We start from the raw sequence: 23,613 nt of genomic DNA on the forward strand, positions 1-23,613 counted from the left end.
CTTCCTACTGGTTCTCAACTAATTCCCAGAAGGATGTTAACTGCCCCTGGCTTAAGGGATCAACCCCCACAAGACCATGTGTGTTCTAAAGGGGAATTGGACAAGACAGTGTGCAAGGAAGTTATAAATCAACACCGAAGCTGAATCCTGGCCTGATGGGAGGGCAGGGACCAGCTGCTGGGACGAGGAGCCAGTGGTTGAGTTCCTGATGCTTCCCTCTGGCCTTCTGCCTGATGTGCTGTGGCCCCAGGCCAAGGCTTATTTGCATCGTTGAAGCGAGTGTTCTCTTAGACCCTAATAACCTAAGTCTCCAAACGAGGACTCCCCAAGGGAGTTCATTATGGCCCAGCTGACCCTCCCCCTTCCTCCCTGTTACCTAAGGGACAGCTACACAAAATTGCCCTCATGCAAGTGACTGACAGCTGAAGACAAGGAACACGGGGCTGTAGGAAGGAAGATAAATACCCATCGGAACAATGAAAACGAGCTGGCAGGTGTGAAAGCCCATAACATAACTTGCAAGAACACTTGGCTTGATCCTATGGCAATCTTCTAGCCCATAAGCCATAAGGTCTAATTTGGCAGGTCGTACATTAAGGGAGACTGCGATGCATTACAAAGTGGGAAGAAAGGATGATGCGGAAGCCATTTAGGGGAACTGAATTAAATATGAATGAGTTTTTTTAGAAAGGAAGGGAGTGAGAGTGCGTGCAAAGATTCTAGAAGTGCCTCTGCTTAGCATACAGCAGAATCGCAGGCTTATCAACAATCCATAAACCAACTGTCTCAAAAGCCACAATAAGAGAATGTGGGGTGAGGAGTGAGTCAATTTTACAAGGAGGAGGCTTATTAGCTCCATTGGAAACCAAAGGCTTCACATGGGAGGGAGAGTCAAAGCCCGAGCGACTCTGGACTCTGGTTCATTCCTCCCTCCCTCCCCGCCATCAGCCTGCGGTCGCCCAATCTGATCCATGGTGTGCTAAAGCTAGAAATGGCTGCAAGGGGGCTGCCGAGGTTGGTGGGACCCTCCTTTTGCCTTTCACCAAAACCACCCCACATGTGGGGACCCTTCCTCTCTTTAGCTGTCATACCCCACCTTTAGGCTCCATTCCTAAGTCTAGCACAAATCCCTCCATCACCAAATCCCAGGCTCTCTGGTCTACAACTCAGGCTGGTTTCCTCTTTCTGCTGTCAGTGAAGCTGGGGAAACGATATTAGATCCTCCCTGTAGTTCTTACCCTTCCTGTGATTCTTAATCACCATAATCATCTCTTATTTATCTCTGTTCTCAGGACCTGCAAGCCATGTAAAACCAGCTCATTCTGGTCTTGTCTCTTGGGCACCTGGTGTCTACATTTTCAACTGAGGTAAGCAGAGTGAGGGGGGACAAGATGATTCATTCCACCGATCGGCTAGCCTGCAAGGCTCCAGATTTGCCTACAGTCACAGTGGAGACCAGCACTGGGATTAAAGAGTTGATTTCGCATTCAGGGCCTCAGCTAGAGTCAAATGGTCCTCTACCATGTTCTCTCTGGAATTCTTTACTGGGCATTAACCATCCCCTGCCTACCCAGCTACCACCAAAATTCTCTCTTGACAGCAGCACCATGCCCCAGGCTTCCAGAGATCCTGTTTCCTTTGTATATCCTGTTTCACTTCCATTCCCATCTGGAAAGGCGGGCAGGAGAAGGAGGAGCCATGGGGAGGAAGTCAGCTTGCCCTCTTTATGCCAACACGTCCCATGCCCACGGAGCTCTGCAGAACCCCACTGCTCCTTGCAGACCTGCCTCCCTCCATTGCCGTCAAGCTGGCTCTGAATTCCTGCCCCACTTAGGCTCTGCAGCCCCCGGAGCAGGCCAGGCTGTGTGAGTCCCCCAAACACATGTTCCTTCTTTCATCAGTCTCGGGTCAGCTTGTATTTTGTATCCTGAAAGATGCGACTAGTTGATGAATGTCTGCTCCTTCAGTGGACTGGAAGCTCTGAGGCAGGGACCCCGTTCATTTTCACTCACCATCCTGTTCCCAGGGAGCTCAGTGCTGACCCATGTGGAGTATTCAGATACTTGTTGAATGAACGAGTAAACAACTGAGTGCTAAGAGTGATGGCAGGAGACCCCGAACTCTTATCTAGGGAGCACTGGTTTGGACTCTCATGCTTCTGATTGTGACCAGGAGCACACTTGCTGATTCTTGGCAAGGTCTTGTAGATGGGACATTTTCTAGGACCTGGAACAGGAAGCAATCCTGCAACAGTGCCAATGGCTGGGACTCCCAGAACCACAGAGAAATGTTGTCTTCTGCTGTTCATCAGCCAGAGCCCCTAACCCTCCTGGCCACAAGGCCAGTAGCACGCATTTTGCGGCTGAAAATGAATGGATGCACAGCCTCCAACACGTCTTTGGGAAACTCCTTAAAGAGAAAACCATGGGCATCCGGGTAGCTCAGTGGGTTAGGTGTCTGCCTAAAGGGGAATTGGACAAGACAGTGTGCAAGGAACCTGCTCAGGTTGTGATCTCAGTGTCCTGGGATCAAGTCCCGAGTTGGGCTCCCTGCTCCCTGCTCGACGGGGAATCTGCTCCTCCATCTGTCCCTCCCCCTTGCTTGTGCATCCTCTTTCTCTCTCAAATAAATAAAATCTTTAAAAGAGAGAGGGAGAAAGAAAGAGAGAAAGAGAGAGAGAACCAGAAGAAATCCAACTTCACAGCCAGAATTAAAGTCTCCCTCCTTTGGAGGTTTCTATGACATCCTGTTCGGATCTCCATCTCAGCACCAACCATTCTCTTCTCATACCAAACATCTTCAGGATGCAAATTCGAGGTACAAGAGATGAAATCTACCTTTAAAGCTTTGTGCTTTCACGTGTTTCATTCAGGCTGTTCGGTGTAGCCTAGGGTTTCTTAACCTCCGCCCTATTGAGATCTTGGAATGCTTCCTTCTTTGTTGTGGGATGGAGGGTGGTTGTTCTGGGTATTATAGGATATGCAGCAGAGGCCAGTAACACCTTCCTCCTTGGTGGTTTCAGTTGAAAATATCTCCAAACATCACCAAATGTTCTCTAAGAAGCAAAATGGCCCCAGTGATGTGGACCAGACACAAACAAACACAGTACCAGCTGGGGACGAGTTGGACGGCTCCTTCTTGAGCATGAGCACCTTTTCCTTATCTCCAAGGAAGCATAAGACAATTTGCACTTAAAATCAACGTATGATGGTTTGGCTGTTCTAGAAAATAGTATTGTGGTTCTTCAAAAAATTAGAAATAGAAATACCCTGTGACCCAGCAATTGCACTTCTGGCTACATCCCTAAAGCACTGAAATCAGGGACTCCGAGTACTTCACACCCTTGTTCATAGCAGCGCTATTTTCATGCAAGGGCATGAAGCAACCCAAGTGTCCACTGAGGGAGGAAAGGACGAGCAACATGCAGTATTCAGACAGGTACAATGAACTATTAGCCAACCTTACAATGGAAGGAAATTCTGAGCCTTGCTACAACATGGATAAGCTTGGAAGACATCACGCCAAGTGAAATAAGCCAGTTGCAAAAGGTCAGATACTGTGTGACCCCACTTATACGAGGAACTTAGAGTAGTAAAATTCATAGAGGCAGAAAGTAGAACGGTGGTTGCCAGGAGCTGCGGGCAGGAGGCAATGGGAGTTAGTGTTTAATGGGCACCGAGCTTCCATCTTGGAAGATGCTGAGAGTTCTAGAGATGACGGTGGTGAAGGGTGCATAACTTGAATGTGTTTAATGTCATCGAGCTGCACACTATAAAGGGTTAAGATGGTAAATTTCATGTGGTGTGTACTTTGCCACAATTTAAAAAAATCACAGTGCGGAGGACATCAAGGACTGCGATGAGACATGGGGCGCGAGTCCCCACCTCGCTCTCCCAACACACATGCGTGCACATATACGGAGGGGTTTCCAGGTCCCAGTCTCAGGGCCAAGTGCTCTCATGCACACACTCATTTAATTCTTTTCTGATGCTGGGAGGCACTATAAATAATTCACAAATGAGGAACTATGGCCCCGGGGGCTTAAGAGACTCACACAAATTCACATACCACTACTATGTGAATTTGCAGATTCAGGGTTAAAACTTGGTTCAATTTGCTCTAAAAATCCTAGAAAGTCTTTTTGTTAACCTAAACCAGGAACCATGTAACTTTTTCTGTAAAGAACTAGATAGTACATATTTTAGGCTGGGTCTGGGCCTGGGTCCTTGTCACAGCTCTTCAGCTCTGCCATTGTAGCACAAAGTTGCCGGGGATGCTTTGCAAATGAAGGAGCAGAGCTGCATTCCAATAAAACTTTATTTGCACAAATAGGACCTGTTTGGTTGGTTTGCCAACTCCTAGATGATTTTTAACAGTTTGGCTAGTCTAGGAACTCTAGGCAGTGTTGGGAGGCAGGTACCTGGCCTTGGTAAGTCATCATTTCACTTGGAAAAATCAAGGAAACAGAGATTTTGAGGCTCTAGGTTTCTTCAGAGAGATCTCCTGCCCATGCTGACCCCGTCTCCCTCTCTGGGCTGAAAGAGTTCTTTCATGCCCTCCAACCTGGCTTCTCATGTCTCTCTGTCCCTTGGAGGCTGGACTGACTTCTGCTTGGGGCCCTCAGCCTCATGACTCTGCTTGTCTAGGACTGTAGTAGACTTCACTCCACAAAGCAGCCTTCACCCCAATTCTGCCCTGGAGTAATCCCCATGAAACCCAGAGAGGTTCTTCCTAGAGGATGGAGGGAGATTTCTCAAACCGCTGCCTCCAGTCTGTTCACACAGGCTGGTTCTGCCATCCACCGACCCTATGGTAGAATGTCTGCACCTGGGGCCTGAGCCTAAGGCTAGCACCCCTGCCCTCCGTGCAGCCTGCCTCGGGTCCCTCCAAGTTGCACCAGGGTCCTCAAAGGAAAAAGCTTCTCCTGGACTCTGCTCCTATCCTTCTGTGGTCCCTGCTCTACCCGAGTGGGCTGACTCCATACTGTCGGGGCTCAGACACTGTGGCAGTCTTGTAGAATGGGCTTGTTCCAACTCTGCTTCTCCACCCACTTCGTCTAGCCCTTAGGTTGGCCCTGCCAGGTAGCTCGTGGCTTCTCCTTCCTTGAGAGCCATTCCTTGCTTCAGAGGGCTTTTCCTGGTGGCTGGATGTGTGTGTGTGTGTGTGTGTCTGTGTGTGGGGGTGTGTCTTCTGAGCTCTTCTCCCAGTTCCCGTGAGGCTGGGCTCGGAGCTGAGGGTGAGCAAGGTGGTGGCAGCCAGGTCTGAGGAGCTGGTCATCAACCAAAGTGGGGTGACCTCCTGGCAAAGCAGCTTTGTGCAGGAGTGATGGGCAACAGACAGATGCCTGGAGGTTATGCCCAGGTGGACCAGGGGGCACACAGAGTTACCACAGAGAGCCCAGGATGGCTAGGAGTGGGTTATGATTCTCCCCGTATTTCTTTCCAGCCCCTCTTTCCCCACCAGAACAGCAGCAGAACTGCTCTTGATGGCACTTTCTCAGCCAACAGAACTAAACATTACAAATGCTTCACTGTCCACAGTACATAGAAGCTTCGGGGAAAAAAAGAGATGGTAGGAAAAAATGCCACGGATGCCAGGTAGGAGGTCTCTTCCCTTCTCCTGCCTGGGTCGGGAGCAAGGACCGAGGAGGAATGCAGCTGAGTCCGTATCTCTGAAACTCCACGTTTATTTCAGCTTGATCCTTCCAGGATCCTGGTCAATCCTTTCAGCTTGACCTTCCAGGTCAAATACAAAGGATGTCTTACAATTTACACTTTATACCTTAAATTTACCACACCTCTTCCTCCCTTCATTAAAAAGTGGACTTCAGTGGGCTTAACTGGGATATATCCAGAGCAAAGTGCTGAGCTGCACCAGGCATGTGGCCCAGAGCTGACCCTTGGCAAATGCGAATTCCCTTTTCTTTTTAGAAGGGATCATCAAAAGTTAAGCATGCCATTAAAACTGCCACCACCAGCCACCACAACCGCAGACCTATGAAGGCGATTACAAAGTTCACAGACAGGGTATGTCAGATCAAGATTTCCTCAAAGCACATTGAGTCTGACTTTCCATGGGGAGTGCGATTTGGGGAATGAGTTCCAGTGACAGAAATACACTGGGGGGTCAACTACTGAAAACAAGGGTGTTCTGAGCTCACTTGCAGGCTAAGCGGGCCCCATCCTCCAGGTCTTTTCCCTCAATTTGTGCAGCTATTCTATGGTGGAAGAGTTCTGGGAGCACCCGAAGCCTGAAAACACCATCCTGTGGGGCCCAGGTGAGAAAGACCAGCTGCCTTTCTGCCAGGTCACCAGCTCAGCTCTTCACAGCTCCCAAGTGTGAGCCCACACGGGGCTGGAGCCCACTAGGGTCTACAGTCCCCTGCCCATACTCAGCATATTCTGAAAAGCTAAATTTTAAAAAAGGAAGCTTGACCACTGCAAGACTTCCCTTCCAACAGCTCGGCTATGTATCCCTTCCCCACTCCCCGAAATGCTCTTGACCAAGCAAATGATGGGAAGGCTGGGGAAGGGCTGCTCGCAGCCTGTTCTGGTTGAGGATGCATTTTATTTACTCATGTCAGTTGAAATCATGACTGCAGCATGAAGGACTTAAGTAAGACCCCAGAGTAAGCTTTTGACACGAATGGTAGAAAGGCACTAGATGAGAGGTTGGCAAAACTAGGCCCCCGAGCTATACATTGGACCCACCACCTGTTTTTTTTTTTTTTTTTTTTTATGGCCATGGAACTAAGAATGGATTTTATATTTTTATTACATTTTTTAATTCAAGTATAATTAACATACCACGTTGTCTTAGTTTCAGGCGTACAATATCATGTTAAATGGTTGAAAAAAGAAGCAGAATATTTGGTGACACATGAAAATCATGTGAAATTCAAATTTTAAGGGTCCATTAATAAAGTTTTATTGGAACAGAGCTGTGCTCATCTGTTTACATGCTGCTTGTGGCAGCTCGAGGAGCAACATGGTGTTGAGCGGTCATGGCGGTGCTAACAGCCCACAGGATCTCGAATCCTTACTCTCTAGCCTGTTACAGAGAGTTTGCTGAGCGCAGTGCCAGGCAATGGTGTGCACTGGGGTTCGGCAGTATCTCTCTTGGGACCTACTGACAAGGGGCTGAGTGCGGTGGGCGTCAGGGCGAGGGTCAGATAAGAGGAGCTCCAGAAGGGCCTTCCTCTCCGGCCGTTGCATCTGTCACTGGGTCTGCTCCGAACGCACACACAGCACCCTGGCATAGCTCGGGGCTCTGTAGTGAAGCCACAGGCTGGTGCCTTTCCACTTTGTCTCCAAAGGTTCTCCTCCATTGTCTTACTCAAGTCCCTTATGATGCTGTCGCCATTTCCCACAGTCCTGGGAGTTACTGAGACAGAGAGGGAAAACAATCTCGGGGTCTGATGGCAAGCAAAGGCCAGAAAGGGAGTGAACCCAGGAGATCTGGCTCCCAGCAGAGTTTGGTCTAATGCCTCCTTCCAGGGAAGAGTAGACAGCCTCTTTTTCTGCCCCTTAACCCAAGACCCATGCCATTTGGCATTCCAGGTGGGCAGGGCTCTTACCTGCATGTCCCTCCTGGCGATGAAGCCCTTGCCTTCTGTGTCACAGGTCTGAAAGAATTCCCATGCCTTGCTCCGCAGTGCCACCTCGACAGGACCCAGGCAGGCCCCACTCTCCTTTGCACCCTGGCCAGGTCTCTGGGGTTTAGAGACGATTCTCCTGTCAGGGGTAGCCATCCGGGTTTGTCAGTTTCTTCAAGTTCTTGCAGAACCTGAACACAGAAGATGAGAGAGACAGTGGATGTGGTGTGGATGGAGTGAGGGTACCTGCCTCTCTTAGCAGCCACCTCCTCATTAGCAGCTCAGGACAAAGGGGAATGTGCTGTGATCACACAGAGATCAGCCAGCCCATCAGAGAAAGAAGAGGGGGGAAAAGAAAACAGACATTTCCAGATTGAAAGGAGGTGGCTGGGTAGAGGAAGCCTGAAAACAATTTCTCCCCATTTAAACTGACAGCACAAAACAGACCCTGCTAGACGAGCACCATTTATTGAGTGTTCAGTCGGAGGCAGGCACCAGGCCTGCCTGGTCTTCTATACACATTTTCTCACTTACTTCTCACATCCTTCTGAAATAGATATCATCATCATCCCGTTATTGATGCTCAGACATTGGAGTGACTTGACCAGGGCCAAAGAGCAAGGTAATGCAAAAAAGGAGATTTAGATCCAAGCTCATTGAACGTGGATTTGCTCTTAATCCTATATTGTCCTGACCCTTCAGCACTCCCAAGGGTGGACAACCCTCCTCACTCAGATGCAGCATCTTCTAGGTCATTCACAATCAACAAGCTCGTGGTGAGCCCCTAGCTCATGCTGCAGACCTCCTTGGGGTCTGTGAGCCTGCAGATGAGAGCTGACAGATGGAAGTGTGCCAGGCCCACAAGGAGCTACCTGTTCTCCTGGACTTGCCAGGTGTAGTTGGGGGACACCCAGGGCTGTCTCCAGCCAACACAGAATCACAAATCCTATGCACTGATCTGATTTTGAAAGCCCCTCCAGGAGTCTTTTCAAGGGGTGCATTGTGATGTGATGTTAGAGAAGAAGGTTTGCAGAAACCTACTTCTGGTCTGGACTCAGCCGCTTAGATGACCTTGAACAAGTCTGTACCTGTCTGGTCTCTGTTTCCTCATCTGTGTAATGACAAGACTGGACCTGTTTGTATTTAAGGTCCCTTCTACCTCTGTCTGTGAGTTTATGAAACTTCAACTGAAGAAATTGTTCTTAATACAAAAATTGGGTTAATATGATGAAAGGCAATATCACAGTCCTTGGAGTTTTCTATCTCAAGACTTTCTGGAAGTAGGCTAGGTCCACATTTTCAGTATTTGATAGTATTTGAATATTAAAATACAGATACACACTATAATGCACTTAGAGGAAATGCAGAAAATGAAGTTCTAAATTGTGTCTCTTGTGCCATGCTCAGAAAAAAGATGGAAAAGTCACTGCATCAGCAGGGGAATTTGTCTGATTATCTGAGCCCAGGGGTCTGGCTCAGTTACACCATAAGTCCAAAGTAATCTATGATTGCAGTCAACATTTTCCACCTGCCAGATGTGTCAAGAGCTGTGGGCCCAGAACTAGAAGATGACTCCTGGTCTTGGGAATGCACTGTGTGAAGCAGAACCCAGATAAGGTACAGCAGACTTCATCTTCTCTTTCCATCTGGCAGGATGATGGGCTCCCATCGGACTCCTCTGACCAGCCGCCCCTCTCCTTGGGAACTGCGTGTTTCTCTTCATCCCTACAAAGTGTGAACTGCCCATTACCTAATCATAGACAGATTTAACATTCCTACTCTCTCTTCCCCAGAGGGAACTAACTGCCTTAGTTACCAGTCCCAAGAGAGTGGGGTTGTTTCTGTTTAGCTTATGTATATTGCCCAGAACATCTACATGCAACTCTGAGCTTAGGAAGGGCTTTGGGATAATAACAATGGTAACATCTGAGCTTCTGTAAATGCACAGCATGAGCAGAGTTGTCTATGTCTTCCTGCTACCTAGCCAGGACCATCTCAAGGTCTTTGCCATCCAGTAGTCCCTACCCCATTGCCACCTGCTGTTCTCAAAAGACTGGACTAATAACACCTCTCATTCCTTGAGGATTTTCTCTTGCCAGCCCCTTAACATACTTCATCCTGATAGAACCTGATATCTCTCTGTAAGGTAAGTATGATTAAAATTCTCATCATACAGATGAGGAAACTGAGTTTGGGAAAGGTTAAACAACTTGGATCAAGGTCTAGTATAATTAGAGACCTTTACCTATACCACATTGCCCAGCTAGGCCTTACTCTTAATGGTCTGTCACCAACAGATGGTAACCTAAATCACCTCCCAGGAACATGTTCATCATTTTAACATTTATCACTCATTCCTTCACTCATCCATTCATGTTTTTCACTCATTCATTCTCATCTATTGATTACCCTGTAGCAGGCTCTGAGTCAACACTGAAAAATGGAAACACAAAGAAGACATGGACCCCCCCCCTCCCCCGTTAATGAATGTGCTTCCAATGGTGGGATTTCAGTCACAGTAACAGGCAGTAAAGGAGGGTATTTTGGGTTAGATCCAATCTCCCTCAAAATAAGACTACATAGCAATGTGAGCTTAAGTAAGCTCCTGAGCCATTCTGGGCCTGGCAATTAATAGGGGTGATCAGTCAGTTCTACATCTGACTATCTCTGGCTCTCTGCCTTCCCTAACCCATGTCACAGATGATGTGTGGCATGAGACAGCCAATCTAAGAGTTCCAAAGCACCAGCTGTAAGCAATGCCTAGATGGGCACCAAGTCTTTTTTGATGTTAACCCCAGTTGCTAGCCCAGAATAAGGTAAATGGTAGCTCCTCATTGATTGTCTGTTGAATAAAGGAAGACCAATTTTTGGCTGAATTCTTTGCAGGGATGCCCCAAAACATTTCTGTTTCAATCAGAGAGCTCTATAGGTGGGATTTTTATCTCATAAAGATTAAGTTCAGGCTTCCAGTTCCAGAAAAGGTGGAGTAACAGGGACTGCATTTACTTTCCCAACTGAAATAATAAAAAATCCAAACAAAATAGATTTTTAAAAAATGCTTTTGAAGACACTGGCCATCGGGCAATGAAGGACAATGAGCCTTCGGCAGGGTCAGGACTAGGCTAAGCTAATGACTCTCGGTACTAGCCCTGTACTTGCATAACTCTGCGAGTGTCTTCTTAAGGTTGAGACACCTAAGATTTAAAGAGATTTAAAGAGAAATCCATTATGAAAACTGTGTATCAGAGAGCAATTATCTTCTTAAGTTTTGTACCCTAGGGCCCTTACTCATCTCACCCTAGCCCAAAGCCTGTCTTGCGACAAATGGGAAACAAACAAAAGGCACCCTATTATTGCCTAGAGAGTTTTCAGGCCAGGACACAGGAAGGGGAAAGTCTGGCAGACTCTCCAAGTTGAGGTAACCCAACTATATGCTGTCTATAAGAAGTATAGTTTAAACATTATGACACAAAAGGCTAGAAAAATATATACCATGTTAATATTAGTCAAAAGAAAGTTTGCATATTAATATCAGGCCCAGTCTATTTTAGAACAAAGAATATTAATGAAAATTAAAAAATAATTCACAATGACAAAGAAGTCAATTCATCAATATGATAATAATAATCCTAAATACTTATCACATAAAAACAGGGCTTTAAAATGCATGAAGCCAAACAGATAGAAATGTAAGGAGAAATAGACAAATCCATAGTCCTACTCAAAGACTTTAATATCTGCCTATCAATAACTAATAAAACAAGTAGATTGAAATCAGTAAAGATACAGAAGTAAACAACACTTTCAATCATCTTGACCTAATTGACATTTGTAGAATACTCTATCCAACAAAAGCTAAATACACTTTCTTTTCAAGTGCACATGCAGTATTTACCAAGATGGTCCATATCCTGATCCATAACACAGTTTCAATAAATTTTAAAGGATTCAAGTCATATAAGCTACGTACTTTAACCACAGCGAACTGCATTAGAACCAATAACAGAAAGACCTCTGGAATATCCCCAAGTATGTGAAAACTACATAACATACTCCTAAATAACTCGTGGGTCAAAGAAGAAACAGAAAGGGAAATGAAAAAGTATTTTGAACTAAGTGAAAATAAAAGCACAATATATCAAATTTGGTAGGTCATTGCTAACATAGTACCCAGGGAAAAAAATTATCTCACACGTATAAGAGAAGAAAGATCTCAAATCAATGACCTCAGCCTCTACCTTAAGAAACTAGAAAAAGAAAAGCAAATTACACCCAAAGTAAGGAGAAAAAAATACTAAGTCTAAGCAGAAATCAATGAAATAGAAAACAGAAAAACAATAGAGAAAATTAACAAAAATAGAACCTGGTTTTTAAAGATCAATAAAGAGCGAAGACACGAATTGTAATAGCAGAAATTTGAGAGGTGACACATTGCAAATTCTATAGACATTAAAAGGCTAAGAGAAAGTATGAACAATCTAATGGCAGAAAATGTGACAATTTAGATGAGATGGACAAATTCCTTAAAAATCACTAAATATCAAAGATGAGTCGAGAGGAAATAAGTAGGGGCGCCTGGGTGGCTTAGTAGGTTAAGTCTCTGCATTCAACTCAGGTCATGATCCAGGGTCCTGGGATCAAGCCCTGAACTGGGCTTCCTCTTCAGCAGGAAGCCTGCTTCTCCTTCTCTCATTCCCCCTGCTTGTGTTCCCTCTCTTGCTGTGTCTCTCTCTGTCAAATAAATAAATCCTTAAAAAAAAAAAAAAAAGAGCAAATAGGTAAAATGGGTAACACAACTAAAGAAATTAAACAGACAGTGACAACCCTTCCTACAAGAAAACTCATGGACCAGATAGATGGCTGTATTGAAGAATACTACAAATATTTAAAGAATAATTAATACTGGTTCTATGCAAACTCTCCAGAAACCAGAAAAATATGACATACTTCCCAACATACTCTATGAGGCGAGGATTACCTGCTACCAAACCTGGACAAAGACATTACAAGAAAAGAAAAAGGCCAATATCCTTCATGAACACAGATGCAAAAATTCTTCAGGAAATTTCAGCAGATTGAATCTAACACTCATATATAAACAGAATAAATACATCCTGACCAAGTGGAGTTCTAGCCCAGGAATGTGAAAATGGTTTAACATTTGAAAATCAACAATGTAATTCATCATCTTAACAAATTAAAAGAGATAACCCTTATGATCATCTCAGTAGATGCAGAAAAAGCATTTGACAAAACCCTACATCCACTCCTGTGGGAACTCTCAGAAAACCAGGAATAGGAAGGAGTTTGCCCAACCTGAAAAAGGACATCTACAAAAAACAACAGCTGATACCATACTTAATGGTAATAAGCCAGATGCTTTTCCCCTATGATCAAGAAAAAGACAAGAATGTCTACTCTTAATGCTTCTATCTAACACTATGTTGGAGATTCTAGCCAGTCTGTTGAGGCAAGAAAAGAAATAGAAAATGACCAGATTGGGCATGGAAAAAGTAAAATTATCTTAACTCCCAGGTGACATGATTGTCTATGTAGAAACTCTGCTGAAATTCACAAAAAGTTACTAGAACTAATAAGTAAGTTTGACAAGGCTAAGAGTTACAAGCTTTCTCTACAAAAATCAATTGATTGATTTCTGTACAGCAGAAACAAAAACTTAAAGTTGAAATAAAAATACCATTTACAATATCATAAAAAATACAAAATCCTTAGGGATATAGCTGACAAAAATGTATGATACTTATATACAGAAAGCTTCAAAATATTGATGAGAGAAATTAAAGAAGACCAAATCAAGTCAGTAGATATTCATGTTCATGGTTTGGAAGACTCAGTACTATTAAGATGTCATTTCTCCCTAAATTCATCTCTAGATTTATCTCAATCTCAATCAAAATCTCAGCAGGCTTTTTATAGAAATTGACAAGCCAATCTAAGATTCATATTGAAATGCAAGGGGCCTAGAATGGCCAAAATAATTTTGAAAAAGAAGAACAATATTGGAAAACTAACACTATCTGATTTCAAAACTTACTATAAAGCTATAGTAATAAAGGCACTGACTATGGTACTGGCGCAAAGATAAGAAAAAAAGATAAATGGAACAAAATAGAGAATGGAGAATCCAGAAATAGATCTATATATATATATATGTAACTGATTTTTTATAAGAATGCAAAGGCAATGCAGTGGAGAAAGGATAATCTCCCCAGCAAATGGGACTGGAATAATTGGATATCCATTTGCAAAAAAAGAATGTCAATGCGTACCTTATACCACATACAAAAGTTGGCTCGAAATGGATCACAGACCTAAATGTAATGACTAAAAATATAAAAATACAAGTAGAAAACAGCCTTATGACCTTGGCTTAGGCAAAGATTCCTTAGGTAGAACAACAAGAGCATAATATTTCAAAAAATTGATAAATTGGACTTCATGAAAATTGAAAGTTTCTGTTGTTCCAAAGATACCATTTAAGTATAGAAAGGGAAAAAATAATTGCAAAGCATGTATCTGACAGAGGATTTTGATCCAGAATACATGAAGAACACTTAGAACTCATTACTGAGAAAACAAAGAACTCAACTTTATAAATGGGCAAAACACATGAACAGCCACTTCATCAAATAAGATGTACGGATATCAGATAGCTACATGAAAATGTTCAACGTCATTAGTCAGAAGGGAAATTCAGTCTAAAGCCATAATGAGACACTGCTACACACCTTTTAGAAGGGTTAAAATGAGGTGTACGTGGGTGGCTTAGTCGGTTAAGCATCCAACTCTTGATCTCAGCTCAGGTCTTGATCTCAGGGTCATGAGATCAAGCCCTCCGTTGAAAAGAATAGCTTTAAAAAATGGCTAAAATGAAAAGATTGATATACCAAGTCTTAGCAAAGACATGGAGCTCTTGGATGGACATTCACACACCATCAGTGGGAATGGGAAATGGTACAGTCCCTTTGGAAAACATCCGGAGGTTTCTTTAAAAAAGTCAAACAAACTTCTATCCTGCCATTCCACGCCTAAACAGTGACCCAAGAAACTATCCTGCCATGCCACTCCTAAATATTTACCCAAGAGAATAAAAAATTCTGTCCACACAAAGACTTGTACATGAACATTCACAGAAGCTTTATTTGTAGTGGCCAAAACAACACAAATACTCATCAGCGGGTGGATGGGATAGGCGAGCAGTCACATACACACATGATGGAACGCTACTCTGCATTAAAAGGAATAAACTATTGATCCAAGCAAAATGGGTAAGTCTTGAAATTGATTATTTCAACTGTGAGCAGACAAAACAAAACAAAACAAAACAAAAACGTGGTATGTGAGCAAAAAAAGCCAGACAGAAAGAGTATGTAGTTTTTGATTCCATTTATATAAAATTGTAAAAATAAAGACTAGCTTATAGTGACAGAAAAAAGATAAGGGAGGGTGAAGAAGGGTGAAGAGAGATTATAAATGGGTAAGAGGGGAGTTTTGGGGGGTGTGGATACATCCACAGTCTTAAGTGTGATCATTTCATGGAAATATATATATGCGCATATATGTATGTGTGTACATCTGTACCTATGTGTATGTATGTCCATATACAGGTATATGCATACACACATAGATATCCATCCATACATACATATGTACATACAAATATATATCTGAACTTACCAAATTATATAATTTTTTTTTTTTTTTTTAAAGAAAGAGAGAGCATGAGCAGAGTGTGGCAGAATGGGAGAAACAGAGAATCCCAAGCAGGCTCCATGTGCTGAGCGTGGACCTGGACACGGAGCCCAGCTCAGAGCCAAGGTGAGGCTCGAGCCCATAACCCTGACATCCGACCTGGGCTAAAACCCAGAGTCAGATGTTCTACCCACTAAGCCACCTAGGTGTCTCTCAAATTGTACACCTTAAATATGTAGTTTTTTGTATGTCCATAGCTGAATAGATCTATTTAAAAAGAGAGAGATGATAGAGGCAGGTCAGTACCTTGTCCTATTCCCGGACTTGCAGGTCTAACCCCGCCTACTGTATCTATCCCCAGGAGCCTGATTCTTCCTTCTTTTTTTTTTTTTTTAAAGATTTTATTTATTTATTTGATAGATGGAGATCACAAGTAGGCAGAGAAGCAGGCAGAGAGAGGGGAGGAAGCAGGCTCCCTGCCGAGCAGAGAGCCCAATACGGGGCTCGATCCCAGGGCCCTGGGATCATGACCTGAGCCGAAGGCAGAGGCTTTAACCCACTGAGCCACCCAGGCGCCCCCTGATTCTTCCTTCTAAATGCAACTCCAACAAGCAGAAAATTAAGTAATTTCCCTGAGAAAATCTTCAGTCCCTTACTGTAGGGAGCTCAGTGGACTCTGCAAGTAAGAGGACGGGGCAGACCATTCATTCAGCCCCCTTTCTCTTACCCCTTCTCCCCTGGCTTGGCCTGTGATCTCTGCACAGCATCTGTGGGTTTTCCAAGGGAAACAGAAAACAAAACAACAGAAGGGCTTCTGCTTTTGTTTCAAAAATAAAATGGCAGCCATGTGACTGGCTTGGCTGTTTCATACTTGGGTGAAGCCCAGCGTTGCTCTGGGCTCAAGGCTGCACCCAGCTTTCTGCCTCGAACACTTATTAGACCAATGGACAGTACGGCCATACAGGGGAACCGGTGGGGTAGATCCCAGAAGGAAAGGGGAAATGCCATCGCCATCACAAGGGGAACAGTTCGATCTGAACTTGCGGACCACTCTTCTCCCTCCAGAGTGGTTCCATAAAAGCCTTTATACACAGATGGAAATAATCCAGCTCTCAAACATTTCCAGGAACATTTCCCAGATTTCCGAAGTCATTCTAGCCGCTTAGTAACTGCTACAGTCGGAAAGGTCATAGATCAAACTTAAATCCCTCCTAGAGCTTCTGAGCTAATTGCCCCCTTACTCAGGACTCGGTGGAGATGGAGGGCAGCTGGTACCCCCCACACACTGCACGCCCGCTGAGCCCTTGAAAGCAGCTACTAAATCACCCCGATCCCCCCCGAATTTCTCCTGCAGCAGGCAGTTGGGAAATTGAAAGCACAAAAGGCATCTTGGGGATCCGCTGGAATCTCTGTAATCATCCCGGCTTCAATGGAGGTGTTCTCCATACATCCAGGGGCTCAGCCATTTACTCTGAGTGGACAGAGTCAAAAGAAGTTGGGGGGGGCGGGTGGGCAAGCAGGTGTCCAACTGCAGAGGGCGCAGGAGGGGCAAGGATCAAAGCACCGAGTACTAAGATGCATAGAATGTCAGGGTTCCCGTCGCAGCCCATTTCAAGCTACCAGCAATCAGCCCTCACTGAGAAGAAATTGTGAAGCTGATGTTTCTGCACAGGGTGTCCTGATTTTCTGATCTTCCCCAGGACTGTCTGCACAGGCGATGGGAGCTGATGTCTCCTTAGGCTCTGTCCCTGCCTGAGACTTCAGGGGCACAGTCCACTTCAAATGCATCTTTAAAAAAAAAAAAAAAAGATTTTATTTATTTATTTGAGAGAAAGAGAGTAGTGGGGGTAGGGGGCTAATGGAGAAGCACAATCCCCATAGAGCAGGGAGTCCGGTGCTGGACTCAAACCCACGATCCTGGGATCATGACCTAAACCACTGAGCCACCTAGGTGCCCCCTTAAATGCATCTTAGTACTTGGGGAAAACATGCTGTGACCAAACCTCAGGGTTTCATAGGTGGCCTGCCCGTTATCCATGCGCATGGTCCTCCCCTCCTCCGCACAGCTCTAGGCAGACCCTCTGGTGGGACCAGGACAGTGAGGCGGGCAAATGGCTCCTTTTGGTGGGAACAAAGATGGTGCTCTGCAGGACCCCTTTCAGCACCGCACGTGCTCAAGACTAAGGATTTAAAGCACAAGAACCAGAGCAGTCTGGAAAGGGCATCTTCCCTGTGCTGCACGCCTTTGTTACCTACTTCTTGGACACAGTGCAGGGGGCCTTTGCAACAACCCCACCCCTTCTCCAACTGGCCTCTTATTGTGGTGGATAAGAACTCCAAGGCCAGGCTGCCCACAGCACGAGCTACATGGCCACAGATACGTTTCTTAAGCTCTCTATGCCCTGCTTTCCCATCCGTAAGATGTTAGCTATAGTTATTATTTTTTTTAATTTTTTTAATTTCTTTTCAGCATAGCAATATTCATTGTTTTTGCACATTATTTTTTTTTTTAAGATTTATTGTTTAGGGGCGCCTGGGTGGCTCAGTTGGTTAAGCGACTGCCTTCAGCTCGGGTCATGATCCCAGGGTCCTGGGATTGAATCCCGCATCAGGCTCCCTGCCCCATGGGGAGTCGGCTCCCTCTGACCTTCTCCCCTTTCATGCTCTCTCTCACTGTCTCTCTCTCAAATAAATAAATAAAATATTTAAAAATTAAAAAAAAAATTTATTGTTTAGTCATCCCTACACCCAGCGTGGGTCTTGAACTCATAACCCCGAGATCAAGAGCCACCTGCTCCGCCGACTGAGCCAGCCGGGTGCCCCTGATTATCATTCCTATTATGGAACTCAGGGGGCTTGCTCCCCTCCAGATCAGGAAGCCCGTCCATCAACCAGTGGCTGCCAGAGCTGGGTGGGACTTAGTGGTGTAATGTCACCCACCCAAGATCACTGGGAAGGCCACTTGCCTCATCAGCCCACATAAAGGTGCAGGTATACGGAAGGAAGCGGCTTTGGGAGAGCCTTCTTACCACTCCGCTGCCTGCTGTCGCTTATGCAACAGCTCTATCCTGCCTCCTCTTCCCTCCAATTAGGTCCAATTTCCTTGTTCTCGCCTTAAGGGAGACAGGGAACAGCTGTCTTCTACCTCCATAAAATAACTCTTCCAGGTCTGGACAACTATTATTAAACATCCCCCTTCACACGTCTCTTGCTCTATTATAAGATACATGAAAGGCCCCGATAATGGTTTGAGGTCTCTGTGAGATGGTTGCTGTTCACCCCAATTCCTCTAATAATTAGTGGTTGTAAACCACTTTGGAGATAAAAGGCATTTTATAAGAGCTAAGTCCTATTATGATTAGCTTTCCAATATTTCCTAGCTGATGTTGATGAGCACATGAAAGCCAAACACCGCCCCAGCGTGATATCGGGTGGTTAATTAGATGGAGTTCAAGGCGGCTGGTGTATATTAAAGAAACTGCTGCAAAATTTAACAACATTAAAAAAGTGCCTGCTTTCTTTCTAGCACAAACAAGCTCTTTTCAAAGGCTGTCAGGGTTGACGCCTGCGAGACAAGGGCCCGGTGAGGACCAAGAGCTCATCGACCCTCTGGGCCTGGAAGAGAAAGACACAGTGATGACACCTGACTTTGTATAAAGGTCCAGTGTCAGCAGGAGACTAGGGACCCTGTCTCATTGTATCAGGTTTGGCTATCCTTCTGTGATATGAGCAAGTGAAGTAACGCCATCCCCACTTTGCAGACGAGGAAGCTGCAAGTGAGTTTTAGAGGCGGACGGCAGCGCGTACAGCAGGACAAAGTTGAGACAGAAGTGATGGGGTGACACTATTGAGGCCCCGCCCACATCCCCTGGGATATTTGTGCCCTTCCCCTCAGCGTCCGCATGCCTTTGCTTCTAACTCCCTGCACCTGTGCCTCTTAGAAGGCCGGCCCTTGGGCTGCAGCCCTGGCTTTGCCCACACAGACAGAGCCAGAAGGGCGCAGGTTCGCTGGTCACCTCAAAACAGTGGGAAGCCAATGACAGACTGGAGGAGAGCGTGAAAGCCCAGCGGGGACAAACTCTGAGCTGTGATTTACAGCTTAGATCACTTCTGTGGGACCAAGCTGAGGCTAGAACGCCACCTGACACGGCCCTTGGCCACTTCTCTCTTGTCCTGCTTCCCACCCTTAACTACGTTGTCTCCGGAGCATTGCCTTAATTCCATCAGCTTGCATGTGAGTCCCCCTCTCAGGATCTGCTTCTGGGGAACCCAGACTAAGATGACTCTCAACTCAGCATTCATGAGAACATTAAATACATTCTCCCAGGTCTCCTCAATTCCAAACCTTCCTTTCCAGACCTCCAACCTAAGATATCCATGGATCTCTGTGTCCGGCCTCCCCTCCATCCCACGCCCCCGCCGCCACCAAGGCCCTTTACTCTCAGAGTCTCGGTTTTCCTTGGGATTGTGATGTCCTAACTGCTTCTAGAAAAACTAACCTCTGGGCTCTCCATGCGTCCATGGAAAGCCGTGGACCAGGCAGATGGTGTGAGAGATACAAAGATATATTTAAGACTATCCCTTTCCTCAATGAATTTACAATTTTGCAGGAGGACAAGATACAAACACAGGAGGTAGGTGATGAGAGCCACGTGGGTGTACACGAAGAAAGTTGCCTGAACAAGCAACTCTGAGAATGGTCCCCCAAAACAAGGCGACTGTCCACAGTGCTTCACGCCACCCAATTCTGGCTTTTTCATTTCACCTTACATGTTCAAGCAAACAGAGGTCAGCTCTGGCAGAGATAATCCGAATGAGTAGGTAACTCAAAAAAGCTCAGCTTGCATTTAACTCTGGTCTGCATTATTTTTTTTAAATAGTACTTCCTTGGGGAACAGCTTCAGAGAGGTCAAGTAATTTGTCTCAGGAAAACAGCTAATTAGCGACAGAGTGTGAATTCAATCTTAAGCCTGCCTGACTCTTTAAAACCTCAGTTTCTCTACCTGTTAAATGGGACCAATGATTCCCATCTTACCGAATTGTGATAAGAATTAAAAAAAAATAATATACAGAGGGTAAAAAAAATCCGATATAATAAGCAGGATGTAGTAGGTGATAAGTATTATTACTTATTATTACTTATAAGTATATAAGTATTATTCCCAGAGGTAATGTTATTGAACCTCAGGGTATGAATATTTTTATATGCATTTTTTTTAATTTTTTATTTTTTTAAAGATTTTATTTTTTAATTTGACAGACAAAGATTACAAGTAGGCAGAGAGGCAGGCAGAGAGAGAGGAAGGGAAGCAGGCTACCTGCTGAGCAGAGAGCCCGATGTGGGGCTCGATCCCAGGACCCTGAGAGCATGACCTGAGCCGAAGGCAGAGACTTTAACCCACTGAGCCACCCAGGCGCCCCATATGTATATTTTAAAGGCTCTTAATACAGACTACCACACTGCTTTCCAATAAATAAACAAATAAATAAATCCCTCAAAACTTCAAACACAGTTAAGCAAGGCATGACAGCATCACCAAGGGGACCTGACCATGCCTCCTTTCGGCTTTTAGGATAAATCTGACATCGGCACAATGACCACCACCTCTTTACAGACCTCTTCTCCCACCTTCCTCACTGCATTTGCTGCCCTCAAATGATTTCCTATCCTCTCAGCAGCGTAATGCCTCAGCATCTTCAAACATACGTTTACTTGCCTGGCATGCCCCTCCCCTTGTCTACGCTAAGTCCCACAAACACTGAAGAGTTCCATTTAAGGGTCACCTTCTCTGAGCATTCACCTTGACCTCGGCACAGTCTTTAATGCTTACATGCTCTTCCTCAGGGCTCCCAGAGCCTCCTAGACTCAGCCTGCTGCAGGAATTAGTCATGTAGAGATTTGCTTGTCAGTACTCCTCTGTCCCTCTCTTTCTCTCTCTCAACCTCTCTCTCTGTCTCTCACCACCTGCAGATGCCTTGGAAAGAATGGATCACATCTCATTCCCTGCAGTTAGCAAAATATCTGGCTCACTGGCAAAGCTAAATGGAAGAACATCTACAAAGAATAATTAAAAAAAAAAAAAGTGAGCCTATGTTCTCGTTTCTGATTTAAGCTATAGCAGATAAGAAAACCAAGGGCCACGGTGCCATGTATCTTCTACCCTACTCCAAGAGCTAAATTCAAACATTTTCTCCCTGGTCACAGTCCTGCAGGAATCATGATGACTTTGGATAGCATCGTCTTATCATGAATTTAATGGCTGGTAGAAAAGGAAAGGGGAAGAAGGGCAACGAGGACTCCGAACTGCAGAGATAAGCCTGCCTTGCAGCTTGGCCAACAGTCTCTAACCTTGCCTCCTCACACCTCTGCCTGAGTTCTTCCTCTGTTACCCATTCTTGCTCGGTCTCAAGCTTCTCTATCAAGAGGCTGGCAGGAACCACAGTGTCCTAAAAGGTTCTGAGCAGGCATCAAAAAATCGGATTCAAGTGCTGGGAAAATGGGTTCATTTCTCTGAAAAGGTACAAATAACCGTTGCTTACCCATTCCAACGGAGGAAGGTCAGATGAAACACGAGATGTGAAAGTGAATTCCAATGCTATATACAAATACAAATATATCCTTATCATTGTGAGGGAAGAGGTCAGAGAGCAGAGGAAGGACAACAGAAGACAGCGGGCATGCTCCATGGGGGCATCGGCTCCTGTGAGTGACTGTGGAACAGCAAACCACACACACAGACCACCAAAGGTTCCAGGCTTTTCTGCACTATGCAAAAGAGCTAGAACAAATGACAAACTTTCTCCTGCAGAGGCATTGCTCAAACAAATGTAAGTGATATCTACTTATTTCACCAATTTCCTCAATGTTGGAGAACTGACCTCTGTCATCTAGGTTTTAAGGAATGGGGTACCCGGGACGCCTGTGTGGCTCAGTTGGTTAAGTGGCTGCCTTCGGCTCACGTCATGATCCTGGAGTCCCGGGATGGAGTCCTGCATCGGGCTCCCAGCTCCATGGGGAGTCTGCTTCTCCCTCTGACCTCTCCCTCTCATGCTTTCTCTCACTCTCATTCTCTCTCTCTCAAGTAGAAGAATAAAATCTTAAATAAAAAAGAAATGGGGTACCCATATCCCTGATGAGTACGGATGTAAAAATTCTCAACAAAATACTAGCAAAGCAAATTCAGTCCTGTTAAAAGGATCAGACACCATGATCAAGTGGGATTCATCTCTAGGTTGCACAGATGGTTCAACATATGCAAATCAATGAATATGATACACCACATCAATGAAATGAATTATTATAAAATCATATGATCACCTCAATGGATGCAGAAAAAGCATTTGACAAAATTCAACATCCATTCATGATAAAAACTCTCAAAAAAATTGGGTATAAAAAAAGCACCTCAACATAATAGAGGCCATATATGAAAAGCTCACAGTTGACATCATACTGGCTGGTGGAGGGTTGAGAGCTTTTCCTCTAAGATCAGGAACAAGACAGGGAGACCATCGTCACCACTCCTACTCAACACAGCACCAGAAGTTCCAGCCACAGCCATCAGGCACAAAAAACAGGTAAAGGGGATCCAAACCAGAGAGGAAGAAGTAAAATCATCTGTGTGTTGATAACATGATTTTACATACAGAAAATCCTAAAGAGTCCACCAAAAAACTGTTAGATGGGACCAAAAAATTCAGTAAAGTCGCAGGATACAAAACAATACACAAAATCCGTAGTACATTTATACACTAACAACACAACTCTTGAGGGTGTTACGCTGAGTGAAATCCATCAGAGGAAGACAAATACTGTATGATCTCTCTTATAGGTGGAATCTAAAAAAATAGAATTCATAGAAGCAGAGAACAGACTGGTGGCTGCCAGGGATGGGGAACGGGGGCGGGGGAGGGGGCATGGGTGAAGGGGGTCAAAAATCACAAATGTCTAGTTATGCGATGAACAAATCCTGGGGATGTGACGTACAAGTGTAATGTACAATATTGCATATTTAAAAGTGGGTGAGTGAGCAGACCTATAAGTTCTTATCGCAGGAGGAAAATTGTAACTCTGTGCTGTGATAGGTGTGAACAAAACTAAGTGTGCTAATCATTTTTCAGTTATACATATAGGACATCATTCTATTGTACGCCTTAAACTTATGCAATGTTATATGTTCATTAACGTATTTCAAGAAAGCTGGAATAAAAAAAAAAAAAAAAAAGACAAAAGAAACTGTTCCCAAGAAGACATGGGAGAAACGGCCTGTCTGAAGACTTGGGTTTTCTAATCCAAGCACTTGCTG

General features: G+C 44.8%; 1 protein-coding gene across 5 annotated transcripts in view; it reads right to left on the reverse strand.

Annotated features, from left to right (window-relative positions):
- CRACR2A (calcium release activated channel regulator 2A) overlaps window positions 1-23,613 on the reverse strand; it is a 134,901-nt gene that overhangs the window by 74,452 nt on the left and 36,836 nt on the right. For all 5 annotated transcript variants that reach the window (XR_009356591.1, XM_059184535.1, XM_059184534.1 and 2 more), the window contains one exon: window positions 7,577-7,785. Coding sequence is in view for 4 of the 5 variants with exons in the window: in XM_059184535.1 (XP_059040518.1) it covers window positions 7,577-7,750 (174 nt within the window). In the remaining variant the exon portion in view is untranslated. The remainder of the gene's footprint in view (window positions 1-7,576; window positions 7,786-23,613) is intronic.

The sequence above is a fragment of the Mustela lutreola genome, chromosome 8, assembly GCF_030435805.1.
Source record: "Mustela lutreola isolate mMusLut2 chromosome 8, mMusLut2.pri, whole genome shotgun sequence".
Lineage (NCBI taxonomy): Eukaryota > Metazoa > Chordata > Mammalia > Carnivora > Mustelidae > Mustela > Mustela lutreola.